This window comes from Myotis daubentonii, chromosome 4 (genome assembly GCF_963259705.1).
Source record: "Myotis daubentonii chromosome 4, mMyoDau2.1, whole genome shotgun sequence".
Taxonomy (NCBI): domain Eukaryota; kingdom Metazoa; phylum Chordata; class Mammalia; order Chiroptera; family Vespertilionidae; genus Myotis; species Myotis daubentonii.
In genome coordinates this window covers 103,244,163-103,265,239 of record NC_081843.1, presented here as the reverse complement: position 1 = coordinate 103,265,239, position 21,077 = coordinate 103,244,163, and the positions used below count along the sequence as shown (strand labels likewise).

At 40.0% G+C, this 21,077-nt stretch overlaps 1 protein-coding gene across 5 annotated transcripts in view; it reads right to left on the bottom strand.

Annotated features, from left to right (window-relative positions):
• Positions 1 to 21,077, bottom strand: part of CTNND2 (catenin delta 2) — a 782,618-nt gene that overhangs the window by 232,170 nt on the left and 529,371 nt on the right. For 3 of the 5 annotated variants that reach the window (XM_059694778.1, XM_059694781.1, XM_059694780.1), the window contains exon 10: positions 4,070 to 4,132. The exons of the other annotated variants lie outside the window; for them this stretch is intronic. In XM_059694778.1, coding sequence (XP_059550761.1) covers positions 4,070 to 4,132 — 63 coding nt within the window. The remainder of the gene's footprint in view (positions 1 to 4,069; positions 4,133 to 21,077) is intronic. 5 annotated transcript variants of the gene reach the window in all.

Genomic DNA, 21,077 nt, shown 5'->3' with positions numbered 1-21,077 from the left:
TTTCTAATGCTTAAGGGGTCATTTTGCCTCCATATGTAGACTTTTAATTTTATATTAGGGGGAAGGAAATCACCTTAAATTCTTTCTGGGCCAAGGTGAAGTATAAGTACATACATGCACATGCATGACTGTGGTATCATGCTGAAAATGTCAACCCCTGCCTGCATCAACCCGCCTATGGAACCCGACACATCCCTCCAAGATGTGTGAGTTGACATCACTTAAAATCTTTACAGTCCTGCCCTAACCGGTTTGGCTCAGTGGATAGAGCATCGGCCTGCGGACTGAAGGGTCCCAGGTTCGATTCTGGTCCAGGGCATGTACCTTGGTTGCGGGCACATCCCCAGTAGGAGGCATGCAGGAGGCAGCTGATCAATGTTTCTCTCTCATCGATGTTTCTAGCTCTCTATCCCTCTCCCTTCCTCTCTGTAAAATAATCAATAAAATATATTTTTAAAAAATCTTTACAGTCCTGCTCTAGAACTGAGACAATTCATTTCTATTGTTGTAAGCCACCCAAGTTGGGAGTTATTTTGAATGGCAGTTCTAGGGAACTAATACATAAGAAAAAGTGCCATGATATATTTCTTACAATCAACACCCGCTTACATTATAAACAAAACCTTTACTTTAGAAAATACTTTTATGTCCATGCTACATGATTACACACACACACATAGACTTATATTCCACACATGTATGCTTATATATGTTTTATCCACAAACATACAAATTTAATATTCTAATCTAGGGAGCAGCAAACCTTTTCTGTTAAGGGATATAAAATAAATATTTTAAGCTTTGTTGGCCACACAGGCACTGTTGCAACTACTCAAGTCTCCAGCTATAGCTCAAAAGTAGCCACAGGTGAAAAGTAAAAATGGATGTGGCTGTGTTATAATAAAACTTCATTTACAGAAATAGGTGGTGAGCTGGATTTGGTCCATGGGCAATAGTTTGCTAACCCTTGCTATAATCCTTTGAGAAAGAACATACTATTTTTATTGGTTCAGAGATGAGGAAACTGAGGCTGAAGGTTAAAAATCTTGTGCCAAAATTACCTTGGCAAAAGCAATGTAAGGACATGTCAGAAGCAAAACAAAGACAGGCTAAATTTTATTAAGTCAAAAGAGAATTTCTGTAAATGTAAAAAACACAGAGGTGTGTCAGAAAAGATTTAGAAAATTTCAATTAAACATCAGGGCTATTGGTTGTTAGTGTCTGAAATAATCTATATGTAACACCATAGCAATAATGTAAATAGAGAAGAGAGACAATAGTAATTCAAGGGAATCAGTGAAAGCTTGATGCACATCTCAACACTTTTGTTGGTTTTCCAGCTGAAGAAAGCATGAAAGGGATTTTTAAAAGTTCCTTGGAAACACAGAAGAAAGAGTGAGCTGTGACGTGGCACAAAACAAGCCCGCTCCTTTTTCCAAGCTGTCACACCCTCTGCAAAGGACCTCTGTACATCACGTCACAATCTTTTATGGGACGGTCACATCCGCTCTAAAGGACCACTCTACATCATGTCCGTTTAACACCTAGTGCTTTGTTGGATCGTAGTTTCTCTGAGCTCTCTAGTACTGTTCAATGGGGTGTCAAGGCATTCTGCTGTGATGACAAGTGAACATTAAATTTGCCAATATTAGTTGAAAGATCACTCAGCATTCCTGAATGTATTTTCTATGTTGTTGTTTTTTAAAGGTACCTCTCATTTAGCTGGTTCAGGTGACTTTGATCAATGAGCACAGAAAACCCACCTACTGATAGGTTTTAGAACTCTGTAGCTGAAGGGATTAAATAACATTTTCTTCATGTAACCACAGCATGATGATGGTATCTCTCAGATCCTCTGAACTGATAGCTTTGGAACAAAAGGCATATGACTACTACTTGAGCTGTGAAAACTTCTAAGTAAAAAGAATTTATTTCCCAGGATACAGCTTTTGTTGAGCATGGCCAAATCATTTTGGGATGATAGATCCTTATCTCATTTTCATAATGATCATAAATGCCCACACAAGCAAAAATGAAGAATAAAGAATTAACTGCACAAAGATAGCTGGAATAGGACATAAAGCTGCACAGTGTCCCCACATTTAACTCTCTGCTGTCATAAATGCCACAGCCAAATTGAGTTAAATGAGTTACTCAGTCACCAGTGACTATTTTCATTGTTGGATTGAAAAATTATAGGAAAAAAGCTGGAAGAATTCTCATCCCAGGGTTACATGGCCTTCGATGGGAGTGTATGCCCAGGACAGAGGCATCTCTAAAACATCCTGTAACTGATTATCTCTCTCTCCTTCACCTTTCACAATTAGCTGCACACTATTAAGTTAATGCACATTTATCTACAACAATTTAATTCAGAGTGCAAAGAATCTTTCTAGTCTATAATTACACTGCAACAAAATTAGCATAATTTCCACTGCACATATTTTAATAAAGAAGCTGCATTATGGGTTGGCTCCCCATGTGGAACTCTTCCAGGGAACATCATAAGGAGAGACAAATGCCTCCTATTCACGAATTGCCACAAATGCACGGAGATGTCTGAAGCCTTCTTTCCATGAATGCTGATTGGGGGGAGGGCATGCCTCTCAAGGAGGGGACCTGATGGAATCTCCCAAGCCACCACCGTCCACTGGGGCATGAGCAGCAGAGGGCTCACCCTCCAGAATTATTGGGGGGAGTGTGGCGGGGGTGATGATGAGTGATCTCTCGATTGTGCTATGTGGGCTGGGGTTTGACCTCATCAGTCTGTAAATGTCTAGCCTGAGGTCTGGAAACATCTCTATAGTTTATTTTGGATCTGTATCCCCAGGGGATGGCCACTTGAGTGCCTCAACTAGCTGTCATCAGTTATTAACTGGCATCTAGATAAATGAGACCTTTAAGAGATTTTTAGTAACTTGAAAGACCCTTAGCAACTTGGTCTCCCCTCTAAAGTTCCTGCTCAGGAAACCAATTAACAAAAAAATGGAGCCACACTACTCATCTGGCACTGAAATGGCCACTACCTACAGTGTGATTTAATGGCACCACATACATTTTGCAATGATTGCGAATTTGTCCTGATAATAACCAAACTGTCTGAGTTAAAGGAAAATCTTCAGTTCCAGTAGCTCAATATATTTTACATGTGCACGTATCTACTCAAACGACTTCACCGAAAGGTGTTTGCCAATGTTTTCAGTGTTAACATTTTCACGAAGCACTCCTGCTTCCTCTGAGCTTGCCACATAGAGAGGTGACAGTTTCGTACAAGGGATACGAAGGTGAGGCTTGAAGGGAGTGAGAAAATGTTGCTCTTGTGCAGAAAAGCCTAAAGTAAGAAAACTACCAAGGAAGCAGAAGGGTCAAACCAACAATGGTGCAACCCAGGAAAACACTGCGTCTAATGAAAAGTGCTGATGGCAGAAGGTGTGACTCAGGGGCCTTGCATGCAGTGGGGGTTTTTACATGTCTGACATCATGTCATTTCTGGAAAATCCAGGTAGTTCCATGAGACACAGAACATGTGCTTGCTCTCTCTCAAATATTTCCACATTTCTTTTCCAGATGTACATTAGAAACTGAAGGCATGCTTCTAAACAAACCCTGAGTGAGCTTAGAGTCATTTCAGCAAGGTACCCATTTACTTTCTCGGTCACCAGAAGTTCAACTGAAAAATAACACAATGAATGTATGTAAGGCATCATCACACTATTTTCACTCAATGGGATCAAAGTTGTATAATGAAGGCTCATTCATGTTATCACAATCTGTATTTTTTGGTAGTCACTTTTCAACCATTAAATCTGTATTTATTTCACAGTTGTGGATAAGTTTCTTTTATTTTGAAATAGGATTTTCCTAATGGTGAGCAATGTGCATTCAAAAAAAGCATGTTGTGTCCATACCTCACTTTCACTGGTCATACTTAACGCATAGTTCTATAATAGGGCCTATGAACTGACACGGAATTACATGTTTCATGTAAGAAGTCAGAGCTCTGGTCTCAACAAAGACTACATGTACACGAAGTTCACAATATACGTTTGGCATAAATGTAAATACTTACAAAAAAGGTGCCTCTTTTTGCAATTGCTGCCAGAGTTCCTCGCTAGACTTGCCCTTTGGAACCCTGCAGAATGATTTTACAGGAGTAAGCCCTCCCCCTCAGAACAGGCAGGACAGCATCAACATTCACATTCACATTACATCAGCCAGAGCAGAAGTGCTCAGAGCGTTACATGTCTACTTACGAGCTACAGAATACAAAAGTTATACTAGTGATTAAACATGATAAAATATGCAACCTTCAATTGCATGATGTGGTAACCTTGGGAAGACTAATCCCATAACATTCAAAAGCTTCCACGTTTATAAACCATTGACATTCACAAACATTATACTTCACCACTTCTGTATTCCAAGACGTAAACAAAATCTTCAGGATGAACTTACATGTAATTTGTATCTAAACCCTAAATTTCGAATTCACTTTATGCTAATGTTGGAACTAACTCGAATTTGTTCCTGCTGGAAGAACTTCCCCAATGTGGAGCTGTTGTTATTTTCATGTTGCTCACAAACAAGAAGTGCCAGCATGGTAGGATTTTTTTCTACATAATTTCTCACGTTCTAACAAGCAACTCCTAATTCATAGATCCAGAGACCCACACCTTAAGTAATACATGTATATATAGTTGATACACATTGGCTAATAATGATTGGTGAAATACCATGCATAAGAACACTGTTGTATTTCCATAAGGCTATTCAAAGGAAAACAACACAGGGAAAATAATCCAGCCACTGTTAATATTTGGACTGTGAGAATTCTCACACTTCTGCAGTGTAAGATTGCTGGCTGGATTGATTTTTGTTTAACAGGGAGACAATGGATTATGTAATTTACATAAAAAATATAGAATCTCTGCTTGGACACATGGTGCCATTAGAAGCAGTATGAGAAAGGACCAAGCTCTTTTCTCCCATATACGTACTAGTAGAGAACCAAGCTCTTTGGCTTCAGAATCAGAATGCTATCTACTGTCCCCCAACCCCCTCCAAAACAGGCTTCTCTCTGCCGCCCCTCCCCCCTTTCACACTGACACAACATCATCAGGCTGCCAAGAGTCCCTGTCCCAGGGCCCAGGGTTTAACATTATACATCTCTTAATTCTTCGGTTGGCATTATTGGACTACGGCAGCCCAATCCTTAGCCTTAATATCAGAAAGCTTAAAATAGCCCATAAGAAAACTACAACAACCAGCAGATAGAAGAAGCTAACCAAATAATAGTGGGTTTGTGTAAATGCCATGTGGAACCAAACATTAAAATATTTACCTAAATTAAATTGTATGATGCATTTCCAGGAAGTAATCTACTAATTATTGTGAACTGGCATTTGGAAATAAAATACCAGCTATGTAGGAGAATAAAACAAACATGCTAATCATTGCTGTCACTATGACTTTAGCACTATTTTTCAAAAAATGTTAGCAATGAGCCACTATATGGAGTATTTACACTGCAACTCAGTTCATACACACCAAAGCACACACCTAAATGTATGCATAATGGAATGGGGAAAAAAAGGTATCCTTATTAAGGTAGGTGTATTTTGATAGGTTATTTTATGTTCCATTATAGTCTACTCTGTTTTTTGCCATTAAATTATTTTCAAAACATTACCAATAAAAATATTTTACTACCCACTAATGAGTGACAATCAGCAGTTTAGGTATATACATATTAATATGTGAGAGCTAGATAATTATACATACCCACTCATCACATATACAATATTGTACATATAAAATATTGTTTGACAATTTGGGTAATATTTACCTTTAAATACTTGGTGTTTTAGATCTAAGGAGAAAGCTTTCTTTTGTGATTTTAATTTTATTTAAATTCCTGGTTTACTCACTATTTTTCCCCTTTCATTCCTCCACACAGACATATGATACAGTTTTCAGAGACACATGAAGATGATGAGAACAGTGATATTAATAATATTGGCCACTTCCATTTAGACACTAATCTCAATTCTCAGGTGGGCACCAAAGGCCTTATGCTATATTTTATACTCAAATAAAGAGGGAACACCAGGTTTAGATGATCCATGGGGGAAAGATCATGTTGTCCCTTTGAGTATCTCATGGCATCTGCAATTTGGCTCCAACTACCAGGTGCATCCCTACCAAGGGCTGGCTGAGTGAGAAATGAAAGGAAGATTGAAATAAAAAGACAGAAAGACTTCACTCTGAGATACGAACCACCCCACTGAGTAGAAGGAGAAAACTCTGTAGCAAAGAGTCAAATTGTGTAAAATACCATGCTGAAGCTGTTTGCAGAATGCAAACTAAAATATTATAAAATATTTTTCTCTACCACTATAATGTCTATTTCTAATAAAGATATGCAGTTATAATTTTTAAAATACCAATTCCTGAGACATAAACAGAGAAAAAGTTTAGATTATTTTGCACTCAAATTTGTGGATTCAGATAACACTTACAGCAATGTGAGGTCATTTTCCCGACCAAATTATGTCATTTCTTTGTCTGATCACTCACTTTTTACCCACTCAATTTATTTTATACCCATCAATTATTACATGATTTATTAACATCAAATAGCTGGAGATGTTTGATAATATTGCTCCTCTGTCAGCATCTAGGAAATTTTTTTTATTTTGTTATTCCGAAAAAGGTAAATATTTCTCACTGTTTTGCATTCTACATCAAGACCCATAGTAAAAACATATCTTAGACTCACACATGCACACACATCCGTACAAGTCAGATATCCCTTTTCCAAAACATAAAATCAAACTTTCTGTACCATAGAAAATGTAACTATTTCCCTCCTCTCCCCTCCCCTCCATATTCCACTTTACTGTATTTAATCTACTCTATTCTACTCAACCTTTTTAAAATTCTGGTCAAACCCTTTAACTTGATTTTAGTACTCATTCATGGGTGGTCCACAGCTGAAAAAGAAAACTGTGCTAATCCAATCAGGCCCCAGACCCCTGATTTTTTTTTAATCCTTACCTGAGGATATGTTTTTATTGATTTTTTAAAGAGAGAGGAAGGGAGAGGGAGAGAGAGAAACATCAACATGAGAAATATTCATCAGTTGTCTCTGGTAGACGCCCCAACAGGGGATAGAACCTGCAACCTAGGTATGTGCTCTGACCAGGACACAAACCCAGGACCTTTCAGTGAACAGGATGACACTCTAACGACGGAGCCACACCAGCCAGGATGTGAATTCCTAAATTGCATCTATGAGAGAGTAGAATGCATAGATCTTATAAAAATATCATTGACATTGATTTTAATCAGACTAAAAGGGCTACCTTACTAATTTGGCAAAGTATTACTTTCCTATTTCAGAGAAGAATGCTAGCACTATACCCCTGAGAACATTTAAACAAATACCTTGTTAGAGCAGGGTCAGCCCCTGGGCCAAATCTGGCTCAACTTCTGCTTGTGTGGACCATGAGCTACCAGTTTTTACAGATGAACATTTACAATAGATTGGGTGCTAGGAAACACTAATTTTGAACTCCAATTAGGCAAAATGTTATCTCCCCACAATAACCCTATCCTTATCAATAGATCTGTTTACAAAACATTATTAACATTTTATTATATTTTAAATTTCATTAATAATAATTTTGTGGAAGTTTGTTTCCTCTCCTATTACTTAAGCATCAATATAATAGTCTTGATTTGCCTCTTGGTTTATGAAACTTAAAATGCCATCTAACCCTTTGCAGGAAGTTTGATGGCCCATGCATTAATTAGAACATTAGTTTTTAATTAATGTAGACACATGTCGACCCAGACAGTGATCTGGCTGCAACTGTAACCACACTCTGGTGCCAGGTGGGCACACAGGTGATACATGCACCAAGCATATGACGGACTACATGCAGGAGCCCCCCTCCTGTGCTCCAGGTGTAAAATTGTCCCCTTGGTTCCAGGGAAAACTGTTTCTCTGAGGAGCAGGCCCTCTCTTTACCCAAGAATCTCAGATGTCTTAGTTATAAATAACTTTGCTTTTGGTTTATTAAGAGCCATAAGCTCAAAGGAAAATTGGGCTTTTGGTTCAATGAAATTGCTTTTCACTTAATTCCCACGATGTCATGGAAAGGTGCACAGAGCTGCAGTGGGAGACATTCTACTTAATAAGCATCTCAGTAAAATGCAAGCAGTTCCTGTCTTCCTTGCAACGGCAACTGCATTCTGAATAACTGCCACTTATGGGCCCAGATAAATGGTGTTATTGAGCTGCCTCATGCTCATTATGTTTAAGAAATTCTAATTTGTTTTTGGGTTGACATGAAGCAGCATGGTACAGTTCCCTCTGCGTATATTTTCCAATAGAAAAAAAAATTGTAGTCTATCCTAATACACAGTTAGTCTCCCTAAAAAGATGTTTTGCTCTATTGAGTATTAAGATTTTAAAATTTAGCGCTGGAAAAGCACACTTTGAATGAACACATAGATTTTCGAGGGAATAGTTACATGGTTGCTGCTTTTAATTTTTACCGTGTTTTACACCGTGCGAGCTCCTGCTTCATTCTCCTCCTGTCTCCCACCCCATCAATACTTCTCTTTGAACACATTTAACAAAAAGCCTTAAACAACAACCTCCATCAACAGTCACCACTGGTTCTCATGTTAGCTAGGAAGTGAGCCAAGATAGAGTTCACTGCTCTAATCACTGATGGTGCTACCTGTCCTACAGGCAATATTTTACAACTTAATGGAAATCTTAATGTGCGCATGATGCATTTTAATCCACGCCTTGTTCTTAAAACCTTTGGGTTTCCATACATATGGCAATTTGGGCCCTTATTAAATTTTTGTTGGTTATATGTCTGTTTTACAAATAATTAGTAACATTTCTTATGAAACTACCATCCTATTAAGTTCTCATTTAGCAGTGAGGCTCACCAGAATAAATGTTAGACAAGCCCAAGGTAGGAAAATAAATGCTCAATATCAAATTAAAAACACAGTTTGGAGGGTAATTAGAAAACAAACATGCAGAGACAAATTAAAAAAACTTCCACAAAAGGCTAGTTGACAAAAAATGACAAAAGCAAAACATATTAAAAAATTCCCTGGAAAAAGATTTAGTCAAGGTTTAGTTAATGTGCTTTTGCCACATAGATTAAATTAAATATCATCTGTCTGGAAATAAACTATAAACTCAAATAATCAAGTGTAATAATTAATTATTATCTTCTCCTTGTATAATATTCTAGTTTATTTTTGCTCTTAAAGTTCTGATGAAAATAATGGTTTTCATCCAAACAAAGGTGTTTTTTTTTGTTGTTAAACAGAGAGTTGATTTTCAAGGATAAAGAATGAGGCGGGTCTACAACAACAGATACAAGAAAGTTCTAAAAAATCATTAAATATTTCTTTGCCTTCAGCTAACGCACACTTCAAAAATATTTCAAATTGGAAATAAACAGTACATTTTAGGCTTAATGGACATTTTGTCCTGGGTGTTTCACTACCTTTAGCAATCTCATTATGGTGTAGGGTTGGTGGAGAGCAGATAAATACCTACAGGGTAAGACAAGGGTGAGAGCAGGTGTCCTCAATAGGGATTCTAAGTGCCAGGCACCATTACAAGTGCTTTATGCATAAACCACTCAGTTTAATCCTCATACAACCGTATGAGGTAGGTGCTAATATCATCCCCACTTTACAGAGGGCAAACTGAGGCCAAAGATAGGAGTACATAACTCAACTCAAGGTCACATAGCTAGCAACTATGCAAACCCTGCATCTTGTGCCAGAGGTGGTACTCTTGATCCTCAGCACTGTCTCTGGCTAGTGGTGAAGTCAGAATAGGAACCCAGCTCTCTGAGCCTCACTCTAACCATCCTTACACTCAAGTCATTGGACGAACACATTCAGACAGGATGAAACTGATGCACCACATTCAAATCCTGCCTCTGTTGATTGCTAGCTGTGTCCTGGGCCATTTGATGAATGCCTCTTGCTTCTTAGTAGCTTCAGCTATAAGGCAGGTAAGACTTGATCCACCTCCCTGCGTTGCTCTGGTAATAAATGAGGTTCCATTATTCCAATGATTTTCCAGATTTTTAACCAAACAGATGCTCAATAAACATCATTTCCCTCCCTTACAACTCATACCTTCAACTTTTCTCTGTTCTCTGCTTATTCATAAACTCCTACAGCTCTATATTCCAGAGAAACAAACATTTGAAACAACTAATTGACAAGATTTCAAATTAATTGGGATTCTGTTTTGGCCAATCTGTGAGGGAATGCACTGAAGAAAATGTATTTTTTCAGACAACATTTTACTAATGGTGTTTTCTAATCCATTCAATGTCAGCAAGAGAAACATACAATCTGTAGATTGCTGAATATCTGATTTTAATTCCCAAATCATCCATTACTTGCATAGGATCTACAAAATGCAATTAAAGAATGGCCTTAGTTGTTTCTTTTAAAGTAAAAATTACTGTATCAAGCTATGTAACTATTTTAAGTGATGTGCTTTTCCAGAACGTGAAATAATGGCCAATATAAAAAAAAACACACACACAAAAATCACATCTCAAATTACAAAACTATGTATAGTAGGCTGTAAAATGGCCCCTGAAGAGATATGTTCAAATCCTGACCTCCAGTACGTGAATAGAAAATAGGATCTTATGTGAAATAGGATGTTTGCAGACTCTGTTAAGAATCACAGCCCCAAAGACTGTTAACCAGCCCAGTCTCCTCCTCCTGCAGTCCCCCGTCAACTGTGAGTCTCAACTCCCTGCACTCAAGCAAACAGGGAAGCGATATGGATGGTGGTGGGTGGGGAAACGCCCAGTCCTGACCAAGGTGGGAGGGAGCAGGAGCAACAGCATGGCATGGCCCCAAGAGCAGTGGCAAAAGAACAAACAAAACTAAGATAAATCAGTATTTATTTTCTTTGAAATCGTATGTAACACATTCACCACATGCAAAATCCTCAAGATAAATCAGAATTAATGAACACGTAGCTAGTCGATGGGAAAAAAAATTGTATCAAACATTTCACCTTTTTGGCCTTTCCCCAGCAGCTCTCTGCTCCTGGGGGAAAGCTTTCTGCGCCTCTCAGAAATAACTACACGAGCCCAGCACATGCCAGAGGAGATAAGTTCAGTGAGTGAAAGGAAAGGTCATGTGTGTTTACACTGCTGACTAAAAGGGGTTTGGGTAAACCATGTTTTAGAAGTTCATGAAATCCATCAGCTTTTATAAAAGGTTCCTTTAACTGCTAACATTGTCATCCCACGAGAGGTGTTAACGCTACTGAAATCAGACAATCCTAGGAAACAGCATGCCATGGAGCAAAAGGAAATGAAAGACAAGAGCAACAATCTGAAGGGTTGTACGGAAGGCAGTCTACACCTGGAGACCGAATCTGTTTTCCTATCATGTGTATTGGTTTGCCAGGGCTGCCAAAATGCCACGCACTGGGTGGCTTACACAACAGATACTTGTCTTTTCATAGTTCTGGAGGCCAGAGGCCCAATGTCGAGGTGTCGGCAGGTTTGGCTTCTTCTGGGGCCTCTCTCCTTGGCTTGCAGACCTCATCTCACTGTGTCCTCACGTCGTCTTTCTTCTGTGCACGAGGATCCCTGATGTGTCTTTTCTGCTCAAATTTCTCCTTCTTATAAGGTCACTAGTAATGCTGGACTAGGGCCCACCCTTGTGACCTTACTTAAACTTAATTGCCCCTTCAAAGTTCCTATGTCCAAATACAGTCACATTCTGAGGTACCGGGGGTTAAGTTTTTGTTTTAATATCGAATAAACTTTTTTTTAAAGAGCAGTTTTATGTTCATAGCAAAACAGAGAGGGAGATACAGAGACCACCCCCACCCCACTATACCCTCTGTTCCACACAGGCATAGCCTCCCCCAGTACAATATCCCCCACCAGAGTGGGACGTTTGTTACAACTGATAAATCTACTTTGACACGATACTATCACCCAAGATCACAGTTTACGGTAAGGTTCTCTCTTGGTGTTGTAAAAATGAACCGTGAGTAAATGAATACATCCAAAGTATTACTTTTTATCTTTGTTATGAAGCTGTTATGGTTCATTTTATGTGTCAACTTGGCTAGGCCTCAATACTCAGATACTTGGTTGAACATCATCATCGATGTTTCTGTGAAGGTGCTTCTTAGATGAGATTAACTTTAAATCGGTAGATTTTGTATAAAGCAGATTGCCCTCCTTAATGTAGGTGGGCCTTGTAGAATCACCTGAAGGCCTGAAGAGAAAAAGACTGACATTCTGGGAAGAAGAGTCAGCCTTCAGAATCAAACCACAACTCTTCTCTGAGTCTCTAGCATGCTGGCCGACCCTGTAGATTTTGGACTTGCCAATTCTTCACAATTGCATGAGCCAATTCCTGAAAGAAAACTCTCCGTGTTATTGATACATCCTATTGCTTCTGTTTCTTTGGAAAAGTCTGACCAATAGACATGCTGATGATGTAAATGTTTAAAGCACACACAGCAGTTTATGGATACACACATATGTGAATGACATCCCTGGAACAGTGCATGGTGGTGATCTCCTCAACTCTCAGCATGTGTGAATATAGTCCATCTGCCACCTGCACAGCTGTCAAATGTGGTTTCAGCATCGTATGAACATGTAGACAGTGCTGAGGGACAGACAGACAATTCTGAGAGTTGCATTTAAAGAGAGTTTCATTATGCAGGAAAGTGACTATGCCTCCCTTTCTAGCATAGGAAGAGTTGTTCTTCCTCAATTATAATTCGAATCACTGGACCTGATCTGAAAACTACACGGAAGTGTTATATCAGTATAAAAACTCCACATCACTCAGTGGATGCAATAAATGCACATTACCCATCCTCCTGGGCTGTCATGTCTTATATTTTATTTTGTAACAGAAAATAAATTATATACTGATGTGTATTATAATTTACAATGTGTATTTTTATTATGAATTAGAGAAAAAATATGCTGTACTAGCTTCTGGACCATGTCAGACATCACTCAGGTATGACACTTAAATAATTCAATGCCTTCTCAGCTATTACGCTATGCAGACAGATGCATAGCTGCAGGTTATTTTTCTTTTTGCACAAAATTATATGCCAATATATGAAGGTGATGTGGCATGGGAGCTGCCTGCTGTATAGCTAAATCCTATGAGATGATGATTCCAAAAGAAACCCAAACACTAAATGATGCTGACATATTGAAAATCATCTGCATACATTCATATTCTTCTTTTTGTATAGAAATGGCTCAAAATGTTTTCCAGTGTACCTGCAAGTAATTTCTTTAAAGAAGACTTGGTAAAACCAATTGATAATTAATTTTAACACCATGTCAATTATCCTAATAAAATTCTAATTAAAATCCTTGTGATATAAATCAGTCTTTGTGTGTTGTATGAGTATACCTGTTTGTAAATTATTATTTAGGCTGTAAGCCATCAGATGCTTATTAACTTTATCATGAACTTAAACAGTAGGCTTGTACGTGGATCTTTTGACATATCTAGTTCTACCTGGCATAAGCACTGGGCAAATTAATGAAGAGAGCTTACTATTTAAGTACCATAGATAAAAGTAGGGATGGCTCATTCTGGAAATGAAAGAACCCAGGTGGCAGGAAGGGACTGAGAGTTAAGAACTGGCTTTTTTATGGTTATTGATTTTTAGAGAGAGAGAGGAGCATTGATTTGTTATTTCACTTATTTATGCATTCATTGCTTGATTCTTGTATGTGCCCTGACTAGGGATTTAACTGGCAACTTTGGCATATTGGGACAACGCTTTAACTTACTGAGCTATCTGGCCAGGGCCAGAACCAGTTGTTTTGTTTTGTTTTGTTTTTGGAATAGGGAACAGAGGATAGGACACTTGGGATGTTAGTTGTCATATTTCAGACTGATTACAAGCGATTGGTACAATGAAAAATATATATGAAAATCACAGCAACTTCTTTGCTGTAGGATACAAGGGTTCTTTGGGGGTGTGCAGGATATTGTAACTTCAATTGCTGCTAAATGTGGAAACCCAAGTAAAACAAATATGCACATTTTCATTTCAGTCCGAATTCCCAGCCTGCCCTGGGCTAGGTTCTGGGGATGCCACTAGACAACGCACAGACCCTGCCTTAAAGCCGGATGCTGCCTGGCAGGGACAGAAGCAGTCAACCAGAGAGTGTGATACAGAGTGTGTCATGCTATGATGGGGCAACTCATCCAGGCGGAGAACCTTGGATGGCTTCCTGGAAGAGGTGGCGGTGGAGCACGGCTCTAAATGATATGAAGATTGACAAATGGGGGGTGAGAAGGCATTCCACATAGAGAAACAGCATGCCTAAAACCTCCCAAAGGACAGAGAGAAATTAATTGGGGAAGAGGTTTAGCCGTGGTCTGTGGTTGGAGCTTAGCCTTGGGGTAGAGCTTAACCTTGGGGTTCATAAAAAAGGAGGTTGGAAAGAGAAAAAGGAACAAGATCCTGACTGGGCTTGAAGCCATTATGGAGAGTGAGTATTTTATGTTGAAAGTTCTCTTTTATTTGCAAGTGAATTTGCTAGGCAGGAAAGGCCCTTAGGTTAGAGAAAAGTAACATCTGGCTTCAAGCTCCTAAGTGGCCATCCTCATGGTGCAGGGGGAGGACAGAATGGGAAGAGGCCTGGCACCTCCAGAAGCACGCCCTTATTTACATGACCGGGGATCCAATCGGATGGCAAAAGCGCTTATTTTTACACACACCACAGAAATCAGTGCAGGACACTAGCCTGTCATGCACCACAGAAATAAGTGCAGGGCACTGGCCTGTCATGCACCACAGAAATCAGTGCAGGGCACTGGCCTGTCATGCACCACAGAAATCAGTGCAGGGCACTAGCCTGTCATGAATCCCATGAGACAGGGTGGCTAATTAGGATGAGGACAGCTCCCCTGCTTCTTCATATATGCGTGCAGTTAGTGAGCCGATCTACGTCTAAACATGTGAGCTCTGGAAAACCACACACAGCGCATATTTGCTCATAAATCTGAAAAGTCTATAATTAGGATTTCGCCACTTCTAAATTCCACCCAGGGAAGGAAAGAACGCTGAAAGCTAATCAAAAGCAAAGGCAAATTCTAAGACACTAACTCTCCTCTCCACTTAGGAAAACACGTGTGTTTGCACCCTCATTTTCAGGAAGACGAGCCTGACACATGTGTGCTGGGGAAAAGCCCGTCGGAACACGGGCCTCTCCTGTGTGAGGGACCAAGCACATGGTGATGTGGTGATTCATTGCCCCTCTCATTAGCGTCCTTAATTTCCAGAAGACCTTTTCTCCTGGATGTAACTGAACTTTTATGTTCAGTGTTCTTCAAAGAAAAATAAATAATTCAAATGAGAATGAAAGAAGGGATTTTTCTGTGTAGAAAGCAAATAATTGTCACTTGTAAATACGATTTTCTGTATTAAAAATGTGGACACTCAAAGGAATATCAGAGAAATTACATTAGCAGAAGAAGAATATGCCAGAAAGTTTTAAGAATAAATCTGTGGTGGTGGCAATGGGCGACAGCGGATTAGCAGGCTGGTCCTGATTCTACTCCTGCCCCTGTTACTTCACTAGACGGAAAGTACCCGAGTCCAAATTGTGTGACAGGCATTACGAGTGCCACAGGGACACAGCAGAAGCTCTCGAGTGCCTCTGACCACCTCTAATTTCAGCCGCCACTGCAGGGGACATTTCCCTGTGAGCTGGATGGACACTTGAGTACCTCCCATGGTCTGGTTGTTTTCCGCCTAGGTCCTTCACCAGAACCATGACAACTCACTTGGCTAAGTTCTCAGAGCCAAAAAGTACAGGAAAGTTAATGCCTCAGGGAACCCACAACCACTGTGGATAAATAGCACCCCCTCCCCGGACCACTGGGGCAGGCATTCTGCATGCTTCTTAGAAGGACTGGCTGATTAACCCATCACTCAGTGCCTATGGCAGTGACCTTGATAATGAACCCTGAGGTAATTTTTTCCTAAATCGATTACTTGCACCCAAGTTCTTATCTCAGGTTCTGCTTTCAGGGGTCCAAACTTAGGACAGAGTTAGAAAAGAAAGATCACCAAATCCAGTTCTCAAGGCTACATGGTGAAAGGGGGGTGTCGGAGGGGAGGAGGAAGAAAAAGCCCAGCCAAGAAAGCAGATGAGAGAGACTGTGGGTGAGGAAGTCAGCGATAGACCTGTGTGCTAAGGAGAGGCCCGAGCATCGGCCTGGACTCCAAAAAATCCTGGAGTTTCCCAAGCAGCTGAGTGGACAGCAAGCAATCCTCACTTCTGCTGGGACCCTGGTCCCAGTGCCCTGACCATCATGGTCCCCACTTTTTTTCTTGCAAATGTAGAAATACATTTAGCTTAGCAGTGAGAGCACATGTACATGTGTACATACATATATGTCTATCTATATTTATTATTTATTGAATATATAAATAAACAAGTCATAACACTGTATTTTTACTACATGTGATACAACCTGACACCTTCCATTCTGTCATATTCATTCTCTCTTTCCTTCTCTGTCTCTTAACACTCAACATGCTTCACAAAAGTGATTCCACAACCCTTACCAATAGGTTGCAAACTGCAGTTTAAAAATCACTAGTCTAGACTAGTCTTCCTAGGTACTTCAAGGAACCATCCCTGTCTGTGGCTTACTGTCTTAGTTGGTAAAATAATGAAGAGGAGATGAAATGATGATGGATATTCTTTCTGTCTTTCAAAGAATTTTATGATTCTATGTCAAATGTATATTTAAATGTCAGATCTGATACTCAATTTTCCATTAATTCTAGTAATTAAAAGAAGACACAATTTAAATAATTACTCTTAAAGTAATTAAAAGAAGACACAATTTAAATAAAAAATTGTCATGTATTTTCTTCTGAAAATATGTTTATACTAAGATGCTGCATATCCTTTTAGTAATATTATACTTTCATGTTCAGAATTAGGATGTAAATAACGTCATAAGATAGTTGCAAAGATATAAGTTTAATTTTTTATCTTTCATATATTCTAGCTTTTTTCCTATCCAAAATCATTAGTTCTGCTTCTTACATCACATTTTTCTTGCTCAATTGCCCTGAAAGTAACACCACGACTTTGTACTTAATGGTCCCTTCATGTAGCTATGGACATTCTATCAGCCTCAGCTCTGATGTCCCCCTCACCCATGAGCCTGTTCTAGCTTGCCCATCTTCCTGGCTGTGTCCCCATGCCAACTGGCTGCACCCCTAGCAAAGTCTTTTTTTAAAAAAAATATATTTTATTGATTTTTTACAGAGAGGAAGGGAGAGGGATAGAGAGCTAGAAACACTGATGAGAGAGAAACACCGATCAGCTGCCTCCTGCACACACCCTACTGGGGATGTGCCCACAACCAAGGTACATGTCCTTTACCGGAATCGAACATGGGACCTTTCAGTCTGCAGGCCAACACTCTATCCACTGAGCCAAACTGGTAAGGGCCCCTAGCAAAGTCTTATCAGGTCGTAGTACCGTCATTTATTTCTGTGGCTCTGAGCACCTCAAGCAGGAAACCTGTACTATTCCTCTTAGCACTCAAAGTACCTGACACAATACCCAACACAATGCAGGGAATCATGGAATATCCATTATAAGAACAAAATATATCATGCCTTTCCAATTTTTATTGAGATGTTCACAGTTACCCCTATCTTAATGTCACTCTCCGATACCATTTCCCAGTGCAAGAACAACTATTTGGCAGCACAAATGAAGACATTCCACACTGTCTAATTAGACTGCATATGGCATCTTCTCTTATAAAACTGAATTTGGCCAAAAGAACAGCAGTTGCGCACTGGGAAAGTTATTCACAGTCTACTCACAACAGAGCATCTCCTCGCTCTCAAACTGGTGGTCGGCATCACAAGTACAGGTTTGTTCTTCTGCAGATTCAGTTTCTGCAGCATCCACTGCATCAGTGGGATCCCCTGGTTGTAAGTGACAGCAACGCGAGAGGAAAAAACAACAAGTGAGTGGCTCTCTGGGCCCAGGAAGCTTATCATTGGGCTTGAGCAACCTTCCGAAGAGCCGGTTCAGAAGGAGCCTCAGGGTCCCCCTCTCCGGGTCCCATCACTGCCTCTCTGCAAATACTGCCCCTCATCACGCCCTAGACCACTCTCAGTGGTGGTTTCTCACTCTTCACCACCAGAGATGAATGCAGATCATCCTATTTGGTCCCAAGTCCAAAGTTCCAGGGAAGGGCTCTCATGGGCTCTGCCTGGGTGAGGACCTGAGTCCTGAAGCACTCACTGTCCCCAGAAGGTGGGGCACTATGATCAGTGACCTCTGGAGAAAAAAAGCTACTACTCTGCGCACATAAATGGAGAGATGCCTACTGCACATTCCTAGAGAATATCACCGTTTTTACATGGTTTACCATATTAACTTGTAGCAATTTCCTCTCCACTCATGAGCAAGGATCTATACTAAACTTACTATATAAGTCTCTTTAAGTAATTTAAAAAATCATCCCATTTCCTCTTAAACTAGATTTTAAGCTATATGAGAACAAAGTAGGCTTTTAGTTTTGTTTAGAACTATCTATGAAGTATCTAATAGGAAACTCATTGCACAAGAAAAGCTACACTAAACATACACGCGATTGTGTATTTGTGATATGCTTCTCCCAAAGTTGACAGTGAATGCTGCACTCACCTTCATTTTCAGCAATAAAAACGATTGCTTGTCTTTTACCATTTCTACTTCCACCACGTCTCTGCTCTTTAAACAGCTGTCACTTCTACAGTGAGAATTACATCTTCTCCATATACAAATGAACTCATATGAATAAAACAGCCCAAATTTCATGGTGTCAGAGAAACAAATGATTTTGAATGCAACTGTCATCGACCTTCAGAGAGGGCTTTTAAAAACTGTAAAAGGGTCATATAGAAGGTTCTAATTCATGGAGGGCACTGGGATTAGCCATTATTGGTCCTTCTCCACAACTTTTGAAGGTGACCCTGGTGCTCTGGTTGAGTCTCATGCTCTGATTCCTCTTTTACATTAAAATGCATGAATCAAAATCTGAGTCTTCCCCAGACCCTACTGAGTTTAACAGAGTAACCTTAGCTGTTTCCGTACCTCAATATAGTAAAGCAGGGAATACTGGGGCTCTAATAAAAGACATGTGCAGGCAGCTGGTTTGGTGAAGTTTAACTAAACTGCTGATGTAAGCAGAGTCCTAGGGAATGAACACTTTGCTGCATTAGAGTTAGTTAAGCTACTGAGGAAAGAGAAGTTGGACACATGCAGAGAAGCTGTACTGATCATTGTCAGGGAATGGAGAGTTTGCTGGCATCACGGTGCGCCTGCTCCTGACCCAGGTCCAGGTCTGGTTCCACGTGGGACCCCTCCGCCCCGCACGTGCTATCAACTGAAGGCTAGCCATTCAAACCCCAATGCCACCGCTTCCCACAAATCCATTTCCCTCTGCACTTCCCTTCATTTTTTTTTCAGTAATACCACACTTTCTCATTATCTTAGACTCGAGATTTTGGAGTCAATTCGATTGCCCTCTCACTGTTTACTTTCAGTCTCCAATTACCATCATCATTTCCTCCGTGGGTTTTCTCCTAGTCATCGGTCCCCAATTTCATCCACTTCCTGTGGGTGAATCTAAATGCCTTCTGCACCTGCTGCACCAGGGCCCGCCACTTCCAATCCATCGCTCAATTATTTCCAGGTTAGTCTTCCTCAGAGACAGTCTTGCCTGTGCCTGTTTCCTGCCCAAAGTCCCCAATTGCTCCCACTGCCTTTAGGAAAAGCAATGAACGTAAAGAAAATTAGTTTGGTCCTCCTCTGCCTGGCACCAGTTTCTCTCTCCAGAGGAATTCCTGGAATTCTCTTGTGCCTGTTGTCAAATTGCTCTACTTTTCTCCAAACATATCTCTGGTTTAATGACTTAGCTCCCAAATTTCCCAAATACACAAATACTTACAATAAAAATTACCTCAGTGTCTAGTACAAGACAAGGAGTTGATAAATGTCTGAATGAAAGAATGAAAGCATATGTAGGTAATATACAGGCAAAACTTTTATTTTCTGATGATTAGCAAAACTGCATCTTCATCTCACCATTCTATTCTGGTTTGCATTTATAATTTTCACTTGATATACCTATGTGAAGTCTTAACCCCCAGTACTTCAGAATGTGCCCTTATTTGGAAATAGAATCACAGCAAACGTAATTAATTAAAACTAGGTCATCCTGGAGCAGGGTGAGTCCCTTAACCAATATGAGTGTCTGGAGTCCTTATTCAAAGGGGAAATTGGACACAGACACGCACAAAGGGAAAAAGCCAGGTGAAGGTTACAGCTAGGCTGCCGCCAGCCAAGGAGCCACCAGCAGCTACAGGAGAGGCCTGAACAGATCCTCTCTTGGCACCTTAAGGAGCGTGACCTTGCCAACACGTTGATCTCAGACTTGCTGTTTCCAGAACTTTGGGGTGAGAATTTTCTACTATTTAAGCCACTCAGTGTGTTGCACTTAGTAAACTAATTCACTAGGAACTGGTCAATAGGCTAAAACCCTCCAGCGACTTACAGTCATCAAATGCTCATAGCATTGGAGTCATCTTGAGTTAGAGGTTCATTACCCCATTTTACAGTTTTGAAAACAAAGGCCATGGTCATCCAGATAATAAAGGGAAGAGTAAACCAAAGTGACTATGATTCCAAAACCCAAGTTCGTGATCATCTGCTCTAAGCCTCTGGAGGGCCTTCCCTGACCCCTTCAGGCTGGGACAAGGTCACCCAGGTGGCCCTCCCACAACCCCAGTGCACCATAGAGTTTCTCCTTAAGACATTCCTCAAGCTCTCCATGGAAAAAGACAGTTGAATAAAATAATTCATTTTATTGTAGACAAGACCATATTCACAAAAAGGCTCCAAAGGGGACATTATTTTTATCTAGTTTATCAGATGTGTTATTTAAAATAAAATGATGCATAA